The sequence below is a fragment of the Sinohyriopsis cumingii genome, chromosome 14 (assembly GCF_028554795.1).
Source record: "Sinohyriopsis cumingii isolate HCF-2022 chromosome 14, ASM2855479v2, whole genome shotgun sequence".
Taxonomy (NCBI): domain Eukaryota; kingdom Metazoa; phylum Mollusca; class Bivalvia; order Unionida; family Unionidae; genus Sinohyriopsis; species Sinohyriopsis cumingii.
In genome coordinates this window covers 47,653,162-47,673,670 of record NC_142974.1, presented here as the reverse complement: position 1 = coordinate 47,673,670, position 20,509 = coordinate 47,653,162, and the positions used below count along the sequence as shown (strand labels likewise).

Below are 20,509 nucleotides of genomic sequence, written 5' to 3'. Positions count from 1 at the left end.
ATATTATTGAGTGTTTTCAAGTCCTTAAAGAAACTAACGTACTAGTAATTAACCCTGTTCAATCGAAAACAATCCAGGGCAATACCCCTGCCCAGGCCAGGCTATTTCCGTTGATTACTTATATTGCATTGATCAGTAGACTGAATCGATGTGTAACATCATCCATTGTTATTTCTATTGCTGTGGAACATTTTTGTTCCGTGTAACTAGCCAAGGGAGTCATTTGAAATATCCAAGCAGCCATGCAATTATTTTTCAAGAAGAAAACAGGGAACATCACATTATATACCCACCCCACAATTTCATCCACCCGATATCTAATGCTCTTTTATCAAGGTACTGGTAGAGAAAATTTACTGCTGAAATTATAAAACAATATGTCTCATTGATGTGGCCCTGAGGATAAGGTGTGTGACCTTGAACTAAACTTATTATCCAAAACCCATTATTTCCTTATCCGACTAAATATGATAATGGCCTGTTACATTTAAACGAGAACATTTATAGGACTTTGTAATCAATGAACATCCAAACCACTTACAAAACTTGTAACCAGGAACAAAAATCGTATTGAAAAAAACATTTTATTAGCCATATAATCTCCTCAGTCTTTGAACTCTAAAATAAATTGGTACCTTTTATATCTTGAATGGAAACCTGCAAATTTTAATCTATCTATGTGGTATAGAATTAAAGTTATTACGCAATATAATTGCTCCTCCTCTGTTCATAGTCACGTTGACTTTGATATTTGATCCTAAATCCATTAAGACTTCTTTCTTATCTCAAGTGCACGACATCCACACATTTCTGCAGTTATGTGATTTGCAACTATTTTTACTGTATCGAAAGAATATTTCATATCTTCCTTCACCATGGCCATTTAACCCTAAATTCAAAAGATTCTTTCACATAAGATATACTCAAAGTCTGATAGATATAGATGGCGGCAAGCTTGACTTAATGTGCAAATATGAAATTGGTAAAAGCCATATGAATGGACAGACATGATTAAATAAGCTTACACTTTATATCATTCTTGTCCCTTTTTCCCTTCCTTAATTCATTCAATTTTTTGATCTTCTGCATTTGACTCCCACTAAATTTCGGCTTCCAGCATATAAAATGACCGTATTATAAGGGATCAGCAATATTAGGTTCATGGAGAATGGAAGTTAATAGTCTAGAAAATATGCGCAGTTTATATATATATATATATATATATATATATATATATATATATATATATATATATATATATATATATATATATATATATATATATATATATATATATATATATATATATATTGTACATGAAACGTCAATGGAATGAAAACAGATTATTTATGTAAACTTGAAAGCATATATGCATATCAACTTTAAAATAAGGACAAGTCTTGAATGCAATAGCTACGGAAGAAATGTAATTGCATAAATGGACGTCAAAACATGAAATATATGACATTCTAAAACAGCATTGAGAACCACAAATTGTTTGCCAATTAAAATGTCAATAGTTTTCATCATGGGGATCCAGAGTTTATGTTTGTGTGTTAATCAATTGTATCAATCTCTCTGATATTAGAGTTCAATCTCAGTTTTCTATTTTAAGAAAGAAACAAGTAAATAAATACTAATAATGATAATAATAACAATAATAATGTCTAAGATGAATTTTATTATTGTACCAATAATTTGTATCACTTTTATAAACTAAACCAAATGTATAAACTAGATTCAATATTTCAGATGTTATGATCAAAAACAATGGAGAACAAGAAACAGATGCACACACTGATTAAAGTCAGGTTGAAGACTGTACTGCAGTTTTCAATTATTGTAATACTCTTGATGGAAGTCACAAAAGTGTACCATAATAAGTGTACAGTTTATACTGCAGTAGGTGACAAAAATACCGTCATATGAACATGAAAAAAATGGCAATGAAGTAAAACTACATCACAAAATAAAATAATGTTAAATGTAATTAGCGTATATGATATAACTAAATTAGACTAATTTAATAGAGTACGTGCCCTTACCTTTGCTATACTTTTTTGTGATATAATGCATTATTGCGAGATACCGCTGTGAAAACAATCTGAGCAAAATATGGCAAAACAGGTCCAATTTATATTCACATACCGAATTCTGATTTTTATATGAGCTTTGCATTTATATAGCCGTATAAAGTCAGGTGATTCATCCAAAGCTTTAAAAAGGCATCATCGTCAACATCTGCATAAATAATTATTTGTACTCTTTGTGTCATTCAGCAGTCCGCTTCCTTAAAACAATGTGTATTTGAGTACTAGTCTGTAATGGCATACAAGTTAGCCTTCAATCTTTGGATGAATGTTACATGTACTCATTTCCAATGTCTTGTCCATATTTGATTGCAAGTGTATATCAGTTGTCCAGCTTTTTTAATGTTTGTTGTCCTAAATGAGCTTCTTCGTTATATAAAATCATTATTTTTAAAATAGATTTCAAATAATAAAGTCTATCTTTGACATGTTTCAACTAAATTGCCTTCCTTAGTCGATTCTGAATGTAAACTGGAGTGAAATACAGCCATTAAGCACTCTGTCTCCAAGACTAAATTCCCAGTGTCAATTGTACTGAGAGATCCAACTACATGACATGTAAAAATATACATCCATTACACACTGATGAAGCTAGATTAAACAGCATAATAGAATCTCAGAAAGATATATGACCAAAGGGATTCTTAGTACCTATGACAAAAGGGATTTTAGTGTGAGAAAAAGTAAAATATATATCAGTACCAATAGCAGGTTTCCAACTAGTAATATGTGGGGGGTGAATATGATAATTTCAGAGACAGATGTGAGGGAAGCAATGCTAAATCTGGGTAACTAGGTCAGCATCATAGAGAAACTAATTTACGTTGGGAGTGAGAAAATATCAATAGCAAGTAATGTTTTGGGGTTCCGGAAGGCTTTGACAATTCTGGGTAAACAGGTCAGCATCACGACATATGTGGATAACTGGGTCATAATCATGCCGTTGCAGCACAATTTAGTTATGGTATGATCTAGGGGAAGGGGGCTGGCATTCATCTAGTAATGTTAGCCAATCATATTCTGTATGTGGGGTGTGGGATAACGATATGTGTATATAGATAGATACAAGATATAGTATGGGGTAGAAAGCAGAAGGCAGAATAACACCAAGCAAAATAAAGAAAGCAGAAAGAGGGCAGAGAAAGAAAAAGGGACAACAGAGATAAGATGCAGTTGCAGATAAGAATCCGACAGAGATATACAAAATGGGGCGTTAAGAGAAAGAATACCTAATAGACATAATGGAGTGATATAAAGAGTTTCTGAGTGGACAAATATAGTGAGAAAAATGTACATGAACATTAGTGTAAAATGTGGAGAGGTGGACAGAACTAGTGTGTATTTTGGATATAAACAGTAGATTACAATATTACTTAGTGTTTTAACTAGTATACTCATGGTCCCCGCCTCACCCGGAAGTCAACAGAAGGACCCAACAAGAAAGACCAAACACATCTAACGGGTCAGAAGTGGTTGAGTATAGTCCGGGGGTAGCTGACATTTTAGCTCAGCTGGAACTGAGAAAAACAATAAGAAAAAAAAGCATGGCTTCGGGAAGAGATTTCATCACCATTCCAGCCTTCTCTGGGGATTAGGACAATGCAAAAGCGTAGCATTCAAAAGCTGAAACGTTTTGCAAAATCAAACGACTAAAAGAGGAAGAAAAAGCACCACATATGCCATTAAGTCTATCTGGGAAAGCTGATATCTGGCTTTATTCACTCCCAGAGGATGTACAGGATGATTATACAGTACTGTCGCAAAAGTTTAAAGGAATTTTCTTCCCATCAGAGGTCTCACGATACAGCAGAGTGAGAGATCGTTATTTGGTGGTATAAGGAAGTGACTCTGTGCTCTGTTATCTTGAAAAGTAAAATCAAAGGGGAAAGACCTGGGTAAATCAGCTTTAGAAATCCATGACATAGCCATAAATGGACTAGATCCAAGTGTTCGCTCATTCGTCTTGGCAAAGGAGGCAAAACCAATGGAGGATATTGCAAAGTATGGACGCATGGCTCATTCGGTGGAGGTAGTGAATTCACAAAAACTGGATTGAGAGATTTTGAACATGAGAGCTGAAAGTCAACAACTGAAGCTTAAAAATAACTATCATAACACCCTGCAGAGGGAAAGAAGCAGCAAAAGGTGCAAATTACTGGAGATCAGAGGAAAACAACACGACCATGTTACCGATGTGGTGAGTACCACTATAAAACATCCTATCGTATAACTGTAACGGCAATGTGCTTTCAAAGCAACAAATTGGGGCACATCAAGGCTGCATGTCGGACTGCACAATACACACCACTAAAAGTAAAATCAAGATAGGGATATGCGCCAACCCCAGAGTATCGTACCCAGATCTCCATGGATAGGCAGCCAAATGTTTCTAAGGTGTGCAAAAGTGCAAAGCATAAAGGGAAAGAAAATATGGAGTATAATAGTAAATAATACTTTACATAGGAACGTGATACATAATAGAAAAGGGAGACAAGTATTTCAGGCTCTAATAGATACAGCAGGTACGCAGAATGTGTCATGCATTTCGGAGAGAACATAGAGACAGTCAGGGTTAGCTAATGAACATTCGTTGGAAAATTCACATTCGGAAAATTTGCGGGGTGCTGATGTAAAGGGTATTGCTAATAAGGGACATGTGATGCTACTTATATGAGTAGGCCAATTAAAGTTGGCACAAAAATTTCAAGCCATCGAAAACTCAGTTACTCAGTCATATTAGGTCCATATTTCTTGCAAAACCAAGAAGCAAAGAGAGATTATGCAAATAACGATATAGAATTACAGGGTGGTATATCAGTGGTCGGAGTGTCACACTTAGAAACCTGATATTGGTACTGTTATATGTTTTACTTTTTAAAAAACTAAAATCCCTTTTGTCATAAGTACTAAGAATCCCTTTGGTCATATACATATATATATATATATATATATATATATATATATATATATATATATATATATATATATATATATATATATATATATATATGTATATATATATATATATATATATATATATATATATATATATATATATATATATATATATATATATATATATATATATATATATATATATATATATATATATATATATATATATATATATCTGTGTGTGTGTGTGTGTGTGTGTGTGAAGAATGTAGAATATTTCCAAACTATGCATGGAGGAGAAATTACATATAAGATAAGGAACAAAGAAAACCCACCGATGCAATTTTCTTCATCTGATCCATCTAGACAGTCATTTCCACCATCACACTGCATGTAGACTGGTAGACAGACTCTGGTTGTGTTACATTGGAACATGTCAGTGCCACAGTCTGGGTTAGCAGGACAAGGTCTTTGGATAACAGAAACATCATCTATGGCCACCACACCTGGCCAGACTGTTGTGGTAGTAGTGGTCTTTGCTACAAAGATGACCTCGGTTTGTCCTGGCTGAATACTTACCCAGCCCTTCAACCAGCCATTAACAGTTCTGTTTATGTGGTCATACCTATTATATGCAATAAAATATTAATGGTAACCACCCGCTGATAGTTCTGTTTATGTGCACATATCTGATATTAGTAACAATTGCAATATTTGTAACGAACCACTGATGTGTTCTTTTATGTAATCATATCAATTGACATTACTATTTGTAACCAGCCACTGATGTTTTCTATTATGTGGTCATATCAATTGTCATTAATAACTGCAACCAACCACTGATGTTTATGTTTATTTTGTCATAACAACTAGTAAAAATTGTAACTAACCACATATTTTTATGTTTATGTGCCCATACAAATTATTTGCAATAATTAAAACCAATCAATTATGGTTCTGTTTCAGTGGTCATATACATATATTATTACTTAAAACTTTTACTAGCTACTGATGGTTTTGTTTATGTGTTTATATTTGTCATTTAGTAATAATTATAATAAATGTAGCCAATCACTTATGGTTATGTTTATACAGTCATGCCAAGTATCAGTAATAAAGATAACCAACCATTTATGTTTCTCTTTACATGGTTGAATTTATTAATTAACATTAATTTTAATAAGTTGTTGTGCATTGAAAAAAGTTGTCTTTAAATCAAGTTTAATGGGATGATATCAAAAGGGAACTTCAAGGTAATTTGTGGAGGTCACACTTTTATCTGATTCATTTTGTTATTTTCAGTTCTTATAAACACTCATTTTCCCAATAATACGCTCATTCTCTACAATGTTTCTAAAGTTTTATTTAATAAAAGCTATCATCAATTATAAATCTGATGATAATCTTTGGCACCACATAGTTTCTTATAGGTACCGTATTTAGCGTATCTGTTGGGACAATATATAATAATTATATGTATTCCTGTCCCAGAACGTATGGTGCAACTTTTTCACCTAGGTTATATGTCACAAAACTTAAGAAACAACAAAATCGGTATTGGTTTTGTGCCCGTTCCCCACTGCATGTTGCAATACAATTGAGAAACAAAATGCTAGTTTTATGATAAAAAGAAAGAAACTAACCTTGTATTGTTATCATTTATTCCATTTTTCTGTCATAAGCGTTAAAGGATAAAATATATCTACGAACTCCTTAAATGTAGCGTATGCTTCCACACTGTAGCGTGTGTATCGCTTATGTCCAATAACACAAGACACGTTGTTCATTCACATGAACATTGAAAAACAAATCGTGTTTGGTTGTGCTCAAAAGCTTGAATATGTTATCCGACTGAAATCGCATTTAACTAGAGAGAAATAATCAACCAATATCTTGAAGAATATTGTCATTCACCCATGACAGAGTGTTAGGTGCAAAATAACCAAGATTGAATTATATCCAGGTCAAATGTTTAACAGTATCTCGAGAAAAAAATCGTTATTTGAAAACACCACGGCTTATAAAACCATCATTATAAGCAAGTTATTTCTGAGTATACTATTTACCAGCAAGCGTCAATGCCCGTTTGTATTAATTATAACTACAGATGCCAAGCCCAAGCAGCGAGAAGTAAACGCATTCTTTCAACTTACCGACAGGACATCAAAGACAAATGTTTTTTTTTATTACAAAGCAAGCTGACCTCGGAAGCCGACTTTTGGATACATTGAAGCCGTTTTTTCTTTTTTTAAGAGGCTATTAATGCAAAGGTTATTTTATTGCAGTGCAAGCCGACCTTGGAAGCTGACCTTGGATATTTTTATGTGTGCCGACTTTTTATTATTTTTTTAATATACAAAGACGGCCGAGATATGGAAGCAATCTTTGGTTCCTTTTCACCGATATTCACTGGAATTTTGCAAATCAAATGAAACAATGGAACAAATTTTAAAGTGACACATTATAAAGCTTTGTGCACGGACCTCGATGACCCAGCATCGCCTTGAAGATTTGGAAAAAATAAAATGAATTCGTGAAGGCCAGGAGTGAAGCAGATGCTTTCGCAAAGGAGACTAAAATAATGAACCGATATCTTGAAAACAAAATGTATGAAAATTTATTTTTGACTAAGCATTTATAAAAATTATCAAAGTGCACTATATGATTCTTGTGAAATAATATTCGTTAGTGGCAGTATTGGTTTATTTATAATTTATTGAAAACAAATGTACATTTCATTATATAAGATATAGCATCTTTCATTTTTGCTTATTTCAGGAAATTAATGTATGAATTTTTAAAACTTATTTCAATATTTGACTAGACAAGGCTGGAAAAAAATAAAACAGTGACAAGTACCGTTTTGGCATTAATTTCATTTTTGTTATCAATACATTTTTGCCTTAAAACATGGTACATTTTTGATGAAAATATACCAAATTGATGAAAGGTTATGTTATACTTGCTAATTCTTTCTTTACTTGTTTCAGAAGCAAGACCATCAAACGTTTATTCAAACATATTGATCGCTTCACACTGTTGAATCATACATGCAATGATGTATTGATGGTACGAGGATGCACAGTTGCATATGTTTGTGTGTTTTTGAGCGAGAGTGATTGGATTGATCAGTAGTAAGGTTATGTAGACTATTATTGCTTTGTTTTCTTAGTCTTAGTTGATAACTTTAAAAGAGAATACATTTTATTTTAAGTGACCCGTTTTACCATTCTTAATACAAACAATAGTGACAATAATGACATAAAAAGGAAAGATAAATATAATTACCAGGACAGCCTTCTTCCACTACTACTATTGACATAAACAAAGATTTGAGCTGAGAGGGGGTTTGGTCTTACAGCAGTACCATTAAGATAGTAGTAAAAATATACACAGGATTCAGTAGTAAAGTTTTCTCTCGGTGAAATGAGTGTGGAGTTTGAATATTCAAGTCGATATGGGTATCCTAGTGTAGACTGTCTGCGTATGTTATAATATCGTTCCAAGTCAGAGGTGTTGTAAGCAACCATGAACTGTCCTGAAAGAGAAAAAAATCAACGAACAACTTGCACGCAACTGCAAACAGCATGAAGGCAAATGAACCATCACCAACCGTGACAGCATACAAGATATTAGTGCTAGTTACAACTTTATAGTTTTAAGTGAATAGTGTGTTCACAGCTGATTTGAAGCAGAGTTTTAGTTTTAAGAAACCAACACAAGATAATATGATCAAAATATGAACAACCATTATGAATTATACTTTCTTTAATGATTTCTTGCTTTTTTATACATTATTTTGTGCACATATCAACTTTGTTTTTGTCAGAGATTGACTGTTGACTTTGTTTATGCACATAATATAAGACAACTGACAGATCTTGGTCTACATAATGTTTGTACTGCGGGAAGAATGTATGATGACAGATAAGTGGACAACTCCAATGGACTAGTGGTTACAGCGTCCGCGTCGGATGCGGGAGGTCGTGGGTTTGAACCAAGACCGAGTCATACGAACGACATAAAAATGGTACTGGCAGCTGCATCGCTAGGTGCTCAGCATTAAGAGGTTAGTGTTAGGACTGGTGGGCCTGTTGTCAGGATAATGTGACTGGGTGGGACTTCATGATACATGTCTGCGGCAGTATGCCCCAATGCTAGACATCACTATAAACTGCCACGCTGCAGAAATCGTAGCGATATGACTGCAAACTTGTTAAAGCTCCGTAAAAAATCCAAACACACACACACACACAAAGATAAGGGCTTTTACCTTTTACAGCAGGATGTACTTTACAAACCGGTAATACCGGTGTTATATCAGGGACCATGTTATGCTAAAGCGTGTTTTAAATATGTTTGTGGCATATACATTTGTGAATGAAGGAAAATGCTGGCAATACATTATTACTATTTTAGCAATCGTCAGTTTTGCCACTTATCAAGATTCGAAACAAGTAAAATGGCTCCTGTTGCTGGAATTAGTGTACGTTAAGTCGAATGTAAAGTGGCAATATTAGTGAATTAATATTTTACTGGATTGGACCAGGAAAATAATATATGCAAATACTTTATTCCTGTCCTTGAATAAAGTGCTTAAAACATGTCCCATTCTAGATTTACCTGGTAATTATAAAGGGAGCATAAATTTGATATGACTGAATTCACAGAAAAGACATTCATGTAACTGTATGAAACAAAAACGCCTTGTTTGCATATCTACACTATGAATTTGCCTATCTTCGTACGGCATTAAAACCTGCAAAAATGATCTTTACACATCACAAATATAATTACCAAATTAGTCTATGGCTTTTTTTGTAAATTCTAGATGTTGATGTAAATGTTCGCCCCCACCCCATGCTTACACAGTTAATGAAATTGATCGGCCTCTCATGAATCTTTCTGACACCCCCTAATATTGACACTGCCATTTTTACTTCAGTAATGTTTAAACATTTAACACCTTACTTAAGTAAATATATATTGCCAGTGAGGTAAGACCTGTACGTCCCAAGAGTTGGGTAACCTTATATTCAGTTCAAAGACATTGAAATGTAACGATGTGTAATACCTGTATAATTGCCATAAGTGTGGTCATATTGTGGCCGTTTGAAGAAATGACCAGATCTTGGATACCATGTGATGTCATTTCGAAGGTTTCTATACCCACACAAGCAATTGTCCTCAAACTGGCAAGCCACAGTAACAGCTGCAATACAATTAAACAGAGTACAATACATTTTGTTTTTTAGGTCATTTTCTATATCAATGAATGTCTAGGGAATATTGGTGCGAATAATAAACTTAATAAAGAGTATTCAGAAACGTTAAATGACCACGCGTCCGATTGTGCTTGTTCGTAACAGAACATAAGCAAATACATTTTCATTTCTAAGTCTTGGACTTCTTTTTGTGCAAATTTCTGGAAACAATGTAACAGGCGTAAATAACAGCTTTAAGTTATTAAAGCTTTCCATTTGTTTGTCTAACCCAAACACCAACAGCATAGCCAATTGCCAATGTTCCGATAAAACATTTGTCTCTCTGGGGTACAAGCAACGGAACCATTATCTGGTGTAATACAATGCCACTGTCCATGTACCAAATATAAAAAATATATCCAATCAAGAAATTAGTGAAACTAGTCATCAAGTGCTAAATTTCAACTGATTCCCAGAACTACACTAGCTATGAAATCCAAAATCCTCCTATGTTTCACCAACTGCCAGTCAATCACTGTAGACTGTTTGCGCATTTTGTTCCACTTTAGTTATGCATCATTAATATGTCTGCCATGAAATGAAATATGAAATATTTGCAAACTTTTAAAACAATTTCAATTTAAATTTAACAACAGAAAAAAATAATAAATGCAGTATAAAATTCCATCCTCGCAATGTTGCTGGTAGCACAACATGTTGACACTATCAAACATTAAAAGCAATGGAAAATTTGAAAACCCACTGCACTGTTAGCCTGGTGTAATATAAACACTCTTAAATGTTGGGACAGTCAAGTTTGTTAATTTTATTTTTAATTGGTATGGGATAAATGGTCTGGTATTTACGCCTTTATGCAATTTTAGGTCGAATGTTCTGCATAATGACCTTATGGTCTGAATGACACATTGAAATAACAAAAATTGCATTGATGTCGTACATTTCTTTACATTTTTTAATTTAAAAACAAAAAATTCCCAGTTATATTGGCACATCACTAAAATATTTAACAGTATGCGGAATATATTTTTGTACAGTTTATTTAAGTCGATTGAGAACTTTATATCCAATATAATAGATTCAGTATTCCCTTGATAATCAATAATGAATGGATTCTGTACAATACTTCTTACTTCTTCTAACCATACTGTTTTTGTTGCGATTTTCAAGCATGGGATACTTGAAAATAAATTTAATACATCAACAGAATATTTAAGAGATTCAAAACATCCATCAGGAAGCAAAGTAGTATTTTCTGCAGCTGTGTAAGTAAATTTTATGTTTATTTCAGTTTGATGCCTTCCATGATCTTGTTGTATTTTAACAACACTGACAACTTTTCTAAACATATTAAAAACGTTATGGAGATAGTTGGACACTGTTTAATACATATAAAAACATTGCCAAATTCTGGTATAAAGTCATGTTCACACACTCCTGAATACATATTCCTAAAATAGCTTTAACCTGGTGTCTTATCATCGGTTCAAAATTATGTATCGTTGCTTTTTCATGGGCAAATGTACTTGTAAAGAATTTCGTAAACTATAGAAATCTTTACATCTGAAAGAATGAACTATCGAAAATTACGCAAATCCAAGTTCTTTATCAAAACATATTTGTAATCCAAAGTGTTTAATATCAACAAACTGCAATACACTTGATTCGAAATATGTCAGCATCTGCATTCCAAAGCTATATGAACTAATTTGAAACTTAAGGTTCAAATATTTTGAAATATATTGTGAAAATCATCCCCTTACAGATAAACACCACACACTGGACACTAATGAAACTGAACATACATGCAAACTATATAGCGTCTCTTAGGGTTGTTTTAGACGATATTGATATCGTTGTTTAAATCACATTAGATACATCGTTGATGTAACCCTGAATGTTTCCAAATTATATTAGCCTTGGCTCAAACATTTATGCCCATAATGCTTGTTTATTTCTTTATCGAATCCCTTACTTGCTCTGATCTGAAATCGTGTTGGAAGTATCATTTGTGTTTTGTATCGCGTTCGAAGGGACATAGATGGTGAATAAAGACATATACGGTTATACAATTAAAAATAAACATACAAAGGTATGTCTACCATCTCTAGGTCGCTCCCACACGTTACGTCACTCCGATTTAGTCAAGAGTATATACACCTGCTTGATTAATTATAGCTGTAAAATGCGTTGGATTAAGGTACAGATTCATTGGTGAGGTCAATACTCATATTACCAATACAGTTGTGTTCTCAGTGACTTTGTATAACAAGTCATTTTTGGAATATTTCATAGTTGCGTATCGTCTATGCTAGACACATAAAGCACTCGTTAAACATTTGAAACCAGATATAAATTATATTATTGTGAAAAGAAACAATGCCAATCAGATACCTTTAGACCAATACTAATATGAATCTTACAAGTAACAAGGCAGGGCATTCTTTCCTCAGGTCACCATTCACTGAGTTCGTCTACCTAATGTTGCCCCATTTTTCTACATACATAGCTCGTTGCGTATTCTCTGTGAACATGTTAGATCGCAGAAATATAGGAAAACGATGCAAAATGCTTTATTTCATCAGTAGGTTCAGCCTGAGATGAAGAAAAAACCATTACCATCCGATGCTACTACCCTGCAAATGTTACAGAAGAAGAAGCGAATGAAGAATTATATGGAAGGTAGCAGAATGTTGTTAACCAGGTGTATAAAGGATACCTCAAGAAACTAATGGGCTACTTCAATGCAAAGTGGGCCCCGAAAACAATTGGTAATAAATGATCATGGGAAAACATGGACTGACCATTAGCTGGAGACTGAGAAGAACCCTCCTAGATTGTACGCATTAAAAGAGGAGCAGATGCAGCATCCGATCACTCTTAAGTAGTAGATCATTAATTCAGAATGAAACTGAGAGCCTAGAGACTAGAGCGACAGGCCACGTACAAATTTAAGCTGGTAAAATCAGAAGTTCAAAAACATCAACAGGAATTCAGCTGCTAAATCTGCAACATATAAGCAACACCTGAGAACCTGACAGAAAAACCTATCAACAACCACTGAAACAAAATAAGAGAGCTATGGCAGAGTTATTGTAGCACAATACTTGGAAAGTGAGAATAAAGGCACAAACTATGGCTGACAACAGGTAGTTGGTCGCCCTTTAACAATCGTGAGCACTGTATGAGCAGATTATTCAGTGCCCCGACGAATACAGGAATAATGAAGACAGAGCCCTGTTTGGGCAGGTTAAAATACAAATAAAGAAAAGTGTTAAGAAAGTCAAAAAACATAAATAACCTGAATATAGAGGCCGAGACTTAAGCTGGAAAAAAGATATACATCAAGCGCACACCTTTTAGGGAGAATAAGGAACCAATCGCGGATAGTCAAAGACAGAGCCTTTACACAGTAGAGTGGAATAGCAGCAGCAACAATGGACTACTATTTAAAAGAAATCCTCAATAAGCCTCCTCAAAAGGAAATGCTTGACGTACCACGAGCAGTGGAACTGAGTCGAGTCAATGTGACTCCGCTCCAAGTCAGCAATTTATTTCAAAGGCACCTAAAGCACTCAAAGTAACAAGGCATTAGGCCCAGATGGCATTCCAACTGAAGCTCTTATATCCGTCATCAAACAAACAACAAAAATACAGCATCAACAACTTCATAAATGATCAGAGGGTGATCAAGTCCCTATTTAATGGAAGAAAGGAAATATTGTCCAACTAATAACGTCAGAAAACCTGGCTTAAAAGATGGTGCTCTCAGATGCCAGAAAAGCCATCGCCGAACATATCTTGAAAACACTAAAGGATTCTATCAAAATAAAAACTGACAGAAGAACATGCAGACTTTTAGCAAGGACGACTCCCGCACAGATCATATCGCTGCGTATAAAAATTAAAAACAATCCTTGGAAAACAATCAACCATCTTTGTGAACATTGCGAAACTTTAGAGGGCCTTTGGTACCGTAGACAGAGAAGTAATCTGAAAGCTGATGCGCCACTATGGTATTCCATGAACTTTTATATCTTTAATTCAGCAGGTTATACGAATATTCCACTTGTCAAGTAATTGATAACGGGAAGCTCTCCTGGTCAGACATGTATGCATCCTACTGCCAATGATCCTTTTTATCGTGGTCGACTGGATACTGAAGGCAAACATTAATGACAAGCGAATTGAAATACAGCAGAACTTTAAAAAAGTAGAGGAATTGAACTTTGCAGATGACCTTGCACTACAGTCCCACAAACACGTCCACATGCAGGCTAAGGACAAGTGACTGGCAAAAGAAGCAAGAAAAGACTAGACTTACACGCCTCGGAATCATCCCTAATGAAAATTAACAACACAAAAGCTGCAAATTAAAACTCGATTGAGTAGATCTAGAAGAAATACATATGTTCACCTACCTGTCCGAGTATTGTTCGGACTCATAAAGACGCATATCAAGAAAACCATAACAGACTTGTAAAGCCAGACAAGCATTTAAAATCCTATTTGAGCTATTGACCTCTTCATCAGTCACTGAAAAACACAAGATCCAACTGTTCAACATATATGTAATGTCGGCTATGCTCTATGACACAGATATCTCGAGGGTGACAACTGTAACCTCCAGCAAACTGCAGTCCTTTGTGAACAGCCGCCTTTCCCGTATACTCAGTATGCAATGTCCATTGAGGAACAATATCGCCGACCTGTGGGTAACCACCGGCCAGTTGAACATGAGCCATGAAATGTCTAAATGGACATGTATGTGGATCGGACATACACTTAGAAAGACACCAAAAACATCACTAGACAGGCCATAGAAAATAACTTCCAAGACAAGATATAATAAAACTTGGTAAAGGTCAGTCGCAGATCGGAACAAGGCTGCCAGAACAATCACTGGCCTAACTGAAGAGGACAGACTAGATCCGGGGCAGATGCGAGTAGTCAAGGCCCTGTGTTCCCAAGGTGTTCCCAAGGGGGAGGAGAGGCAAAATAAGAGAAGATGCTTCATTCACAACAATCCCCAGTGGAAGTTTGGATCTTTAATAATAAGTGATTTTATTTACTGGTATGTCATTTAAGTTATTAACAGTTACCTTTATATAGCACTTGAATCCTTCATAACTGACCAATTATTTAAAATCTAAATCAATAACAGTGCCTAACTCTCACAGACTGAGGCCTTTATAGTTGTAATTCTCATTCGTCGAGCTTGCCAGAAACAAATTAACGCTGCACTCAGAAACTAAATCAGTTCCCTACCACACTATATTTGCTCATACGTCTTTTGAGGATTTGAAGTAAAAGAATTCATACCTTTCTCACACATTATAACTCCAAACAATCAATGACAGAAAATAAATTAACGTGTAGCGGCATCAAGGCCAGTCCTAGTCGCACGTACATAGTACGGACTTGACTCATCAAATAAATTAAATCTATCACAAGTAAAAACGCGGTAGTTAATTAGATCGACAGAAAAATAAAATCCATGTATTCCAAATGAAATGTACAAGATTTTCATGGCGCATTCATTCACAACCTTATTCTAAATTATAACTTTAAGTAGCCCAAAGTGATATTTATTTTTGAAAGAAAGACTGAGGGCAAGATAGTTACCAAGTTCAAAGGTCGCAGTGCCCTGCTAAGTGCGCATGATAATTGTCTCTCTACATTTTGTTAAACTACCGTTGCCTATTTAAGTTCGAATCCAGCCAAAAAATTAAATTACTTTATTTCTTGTAGCTTGTTCTTTCTATTATTCAGCCCTTTGGTACAAAAGTAAAATGATTATATAATAAACCTGTTGCTAATGTTATATGGGAGAATATGAACTGTGGTTTTTCTGAGTAATAATGCTCTCTCATCATCGTTCAGTATTGCTAAGAAAGGCTCTTTCATATGCACCCTTATAAATGTAGTAACCTCTAATTTCGAAACCGAATATCCGCACAAAATAGATAGTGTACAGTAATCGTGTTGCACCATTTGTGTTCTGTTTTTATTTAAAGGACTATGCCCGCTCTCCCTCAAACAGTAAGAAAATAAAACATTCATGACATGTATGTTTTTCCCAAGTGCATCACAATGATTTTTAATGCAACACTTAACTATGTCGAATGACGAACAACGATCATATGGTATACCCTACCACTTTTCTAATGTGTCATGAAAATTTGGTTTCTTTGGACACGTTACCCAGATGGTTAAATAGTAGACAACCTTAAACAATTACAACTCCTAATAACATAATTACATTGTCAGAGACTGCAAAAAAAGCCCAAAATGAAAGCTTCTAACATTAACGGTTACCAAAAGAGGTTTAAAATTAAATAGGGAATGAAATGATATTCAGGATCATAAAACATGAATCTCAAATGCTATAAAGGCACTAATGTACAAATCATATGCAATAACTAGCAGTTACAAATTATGTGCTTGAAAAAGTACTTTATCTTATAAAATGAGCATTTTGCTTGCTAAAATAAAAACAAAAGTCTAAATATTCATCATGGCCTACCAGTTAAGCCATTCGAAGAATAATCAACAAGTTCACGCACAAAATCGGAATTGGTGAGAGTACATTCTGTTGCAATTTCAGTAAAAAGTTTATCAAGTACATCATTATGCTTTGAAGAGCTTTGTTAGTAAATGTTCTCTAAAAGTTTTACTTAAGATCTGGCAGGACATGTAAACATATCTAATCAGGTAGAAAGATATAAATGTTAACATTTCTTCATAATTTCGAACTCTTTAGAGCTGGATTTATAACACTCACCAGATATTTCGCAAGGATTTGGTGTTGACATCAGCCCATTCGTAGTCGATGTTCTTTGTTCTTGGGTTGTTGTGATACTTGTGATAGCTGGTCTTCCTGTTGTGGCGGCTGTCACGGGCTTAGGAATATTTGATATTATTGTAGAGTGAGGTGTATTTGTGGTTGTGGTGATATTGGTAGTGACTGGCTTTGTTGTATTGATTGTCGCTGTAGTGGATATTGATTGTTGAAATGTAGAAGGTGTATTTGTCACAGAAATTACTTTACTAATTGTTGTAGTTTTTATAGGTTCTGGTGTAGGTCTGACTGTTCCGGTGGCATTAGTCTGTTTCGGTGATGTAGTTTTTATGGCAGCGGTAATACTTGGTGTAGTGGTTGTTTTTGTAGTGGTGATTGATGGTTGACGTTTAGTGGGTGTAGCTGTGGTAATAATGGTTGGCTCTTTAGAAGTTGTTGTGGTTGTGGTTGTAGGATTCAGTGTAGTGTTTGTTATTGACTCAAGTGTGGTTGATGAAGGTATGGAGGTAACGGTTGGTTCATTGGTAGGTTTTGCGTTTGAGTTTGAAGGTGATGATTTAGTACTAGTTCCTGTGGTTGGTGTCACCTCTGTGAACAGAATAACAATATAAATATGACTCACAATATCAAAAAGTAATTGTTTCTTCTATTTTATACATAGTATGTGCGAAGTCATATAAAATAAATTTACGATGTTCTGTATATCACATTTTATGAATCACCATCACACTGTGATGTTTAACTGGCACATTTTTGTAAGCTTTTGTGAAAATTACATTTTCATCTGACATTTTTTGTCTTAAATTATATGTCATGATGGTCTTCTGCCAGATGTATATTTTAACATCTTTGACACTGTGTAAGAATACGACTAAAGTATAATATGTTCGTATCTAATGCACAATATCTGAGTTATTTAAACATAATTATGAATTGTGTCTGCCAATATAATTGTTGAATTGCGTGTGCCTGCATCTCGTGAAAGGCTAGACAACTATTTTTTTCGTTGCTGAAATAGTACACAAAAAGTCAAGAGTACGCTATTCCTATTGTGTTAGAGATGTCACACGCCTCAAGCTTCAACAGTGAACAAGTCATGTCAAATGAGTACTACATGTCACACACTTTCTAGCAACAACATTCATCTGATTTAGCTTGACTACTAATATACGCTATTTTGCATCGCATACCAGTTTCCTTTGATTTAAATTCGATACAAACCACGATTTTGAAGATCCAAGAAACAATAGTGCAAAAATAGTTCCCTCTTCGTAACCTACGATTTAAAATAGATTAAATTTTTTACCAGATACACAACTTGATACCCAAGGAATTACACTAATGCGTATTATCTGCCTCACTGCATGATCACAACAAACATGTGATGTCATCCATTGTCCATGAAACGATTCATGTGTCTCCTGTATGATCTTTTCCCTAATTTCCACGATAAGCAGCTGCTGGCAAATCTTTGTGCTGCAAGTACTTAACAACAATACCAGTCAGTCATTTTGATTAATGTCACGTTATGGGGAAAATTTGCTGATGCTTCACGGTTCATGCATACCCATATTTTTCTATACTAAATTCCTAGCTAAAAGCACCTGGATAATGTCAATACGTATTGTACAAGATTTTGACTATGGGCCGGATTCTAGACAATGAAACTGCCTGTCTGTTGTGTAACCATTACGCAACGACCCTTTAATTCAAAGGAAATTCTACACGCAAGTAGAGACGCATTTGTTTGTTTTGCACTCAGTGATGTCACGACCGGGCATCCGAGTGAGACAAGTAAGTGATAAATTACCCCAGAGTAGTTTTCAAAGAGAACGGGCTGTATCCAATCGAAACCGAGAGATTCAAATCTAGGGCGGAGTCTCGATAAGCAATTTGCTTGGACTAAGTCCATTTTACCGATTAGTGCATGTTTGCACGTTGGCAAGAGTAGATCATTGAAACGTCGGGAGACAATAAACTAAGCTGCGAGCGCCGAAGTTGTGCGCTCGTTAAAAGACGGGAAAGGAATTATAGAGAAGTCTGGATTGCGAACGAAAGGCTTAAGGAATAAGATTTTTTAAGACAAAAAAACAAACACAAAATCACATACAAAAGAACGTGCCGACACAAATAAACTACATACACAATCAAAATACACACACACAAAAGAACGCGCGCATGCAATTACAATACATACACACACACGTTTTTGTTAACGGTAATCCTTTTTGTCAAGTGAAATAAACAAACACACAAGCACATACAAACGTACGCGCGTACACATGCACACACATTCAAACGGACGCGTGCATAAAAAATACATACATAAAAACACACACAATCGAAAACGTGCATACAAAAACATGTACACAAACTTTTTGTTAAGGGAAGAAAACAAACATATATACACAGACACATACAAACACACATACAAAAGTACGCTAACGCACACAAACACAAACATAAAAACACTTTTTTATTAAGGACAAGTATTTTAATAGGGGAAGGAAACAAACACACATACACAAACAAACGTACGCGCATGCACACAAGCACAAACGAAAATACATGTCACAAACGTACGCGCACGCACACAAGCACACATACAAACACGCAAACATGCGCGCACTCTTTTGAACGCACACATACAAACGTACGAGCACTCACACAAACACAAATACATAAACACACAAACACTCAAATAAACATACATGAACGCATACAAACACAAATTCCCACACACTCAAACATACGGAAACGAATACAAACACAAATGCACACACAAGCACACACACAAACAAACGTACGCGAACGCATCCAACACAAATGCACACACACTCACACACATCAGTAAAGGGGTTAGTGTGTATAGTCACACTACTCCACATTAACACAAATTGGCAACTTGATTAGTCTCTATTTTCTAGAGCTCTGGTTTGCCCTGAGAAGGGCTGTCTCTTAGAACACCATATGCACCTCTTAATGCTGGCAACTCCCAGGTCTCGACCCACACACGCAAAGTCTGCTCCAGTCCTAATCCCAATTTATGCCTGTGGTTGGGAGCGTAGACGGGGGTGAGTTGCTTCACTATCCCATTGCTCCGTTTGAGGGATAGTGAAGACTTGTTCTGTCTTTTATGCGCGGGGATGATGAGGTCTCATTATCTCCTGCCTACGCTCTCTCTCCAGTTTTTCTTCCCAGTTTTCCGTCTGGAGAATCACATACGTTGGTACTGGTGATAGTGGTTGTGGCTGTGGCTGTAGCTGACGTGACAGTGGTGGTACTGCTAGTGGCTGTGGAGGCGCCCTCACCTCAGGCTAGACCGCACACAAAAGTATAAGTATAAGGTAAGGTAGGTTTTTTTTTTTCTTCCCTCTCTTCTTTTTCCCCTCCTTCTCCACTTCTATCGTGGCACTTTCAGCTGCGGCCTCCATAGCTAGCTCAACCAATAAACGTCTGGCATACTCCTGGTACATCTGAAGTTCCAACAATTTACTTAT

The 20,509-nt window shown here is 35.3% G+C and overlaps 1 protein-coding gene across 5 annotated transcripts in view; it reads right to left on the bottom strand.

Moving 5' to 3' along the window:
• The window catches only part of LOC149783716 (enteropeptidase-like), a 220,011-nt gene that overhangs the window by 170,887 nt on the left and 28,615 nt on the right, over positions 1-20,509 (bottom strand). For all 5 annotated transcript variants that reach the window (XR_016413660.1, XM_089931972.1, XM_089931969.1 and 2 more), the window contains exons 4-7: positions 16,992-17,597; positions 10,060-10,197; positions 8,274-8,523; positions 5,321-5,610 (exon numbers count right to left, since the gene is read on the bottom strand). Coding sequence is in view for 4 of the 5 variants with exons in the window: in XM_089931972.1 (XP_089788098.1) it covers positions 5,321-5,610; positions 8,274-8,523; positions 10,060-10,197; positions 16,992-17,597 (1,284 nt within the window). In the remaining variant the exon portion in view is untranslated. The remainder of the gene's footprint in view (positions 1-5,320; positions 5,611-8,273; positions 8,524-10,059; positions 10,198-16,991; positions 17,598-20,509) is intronic.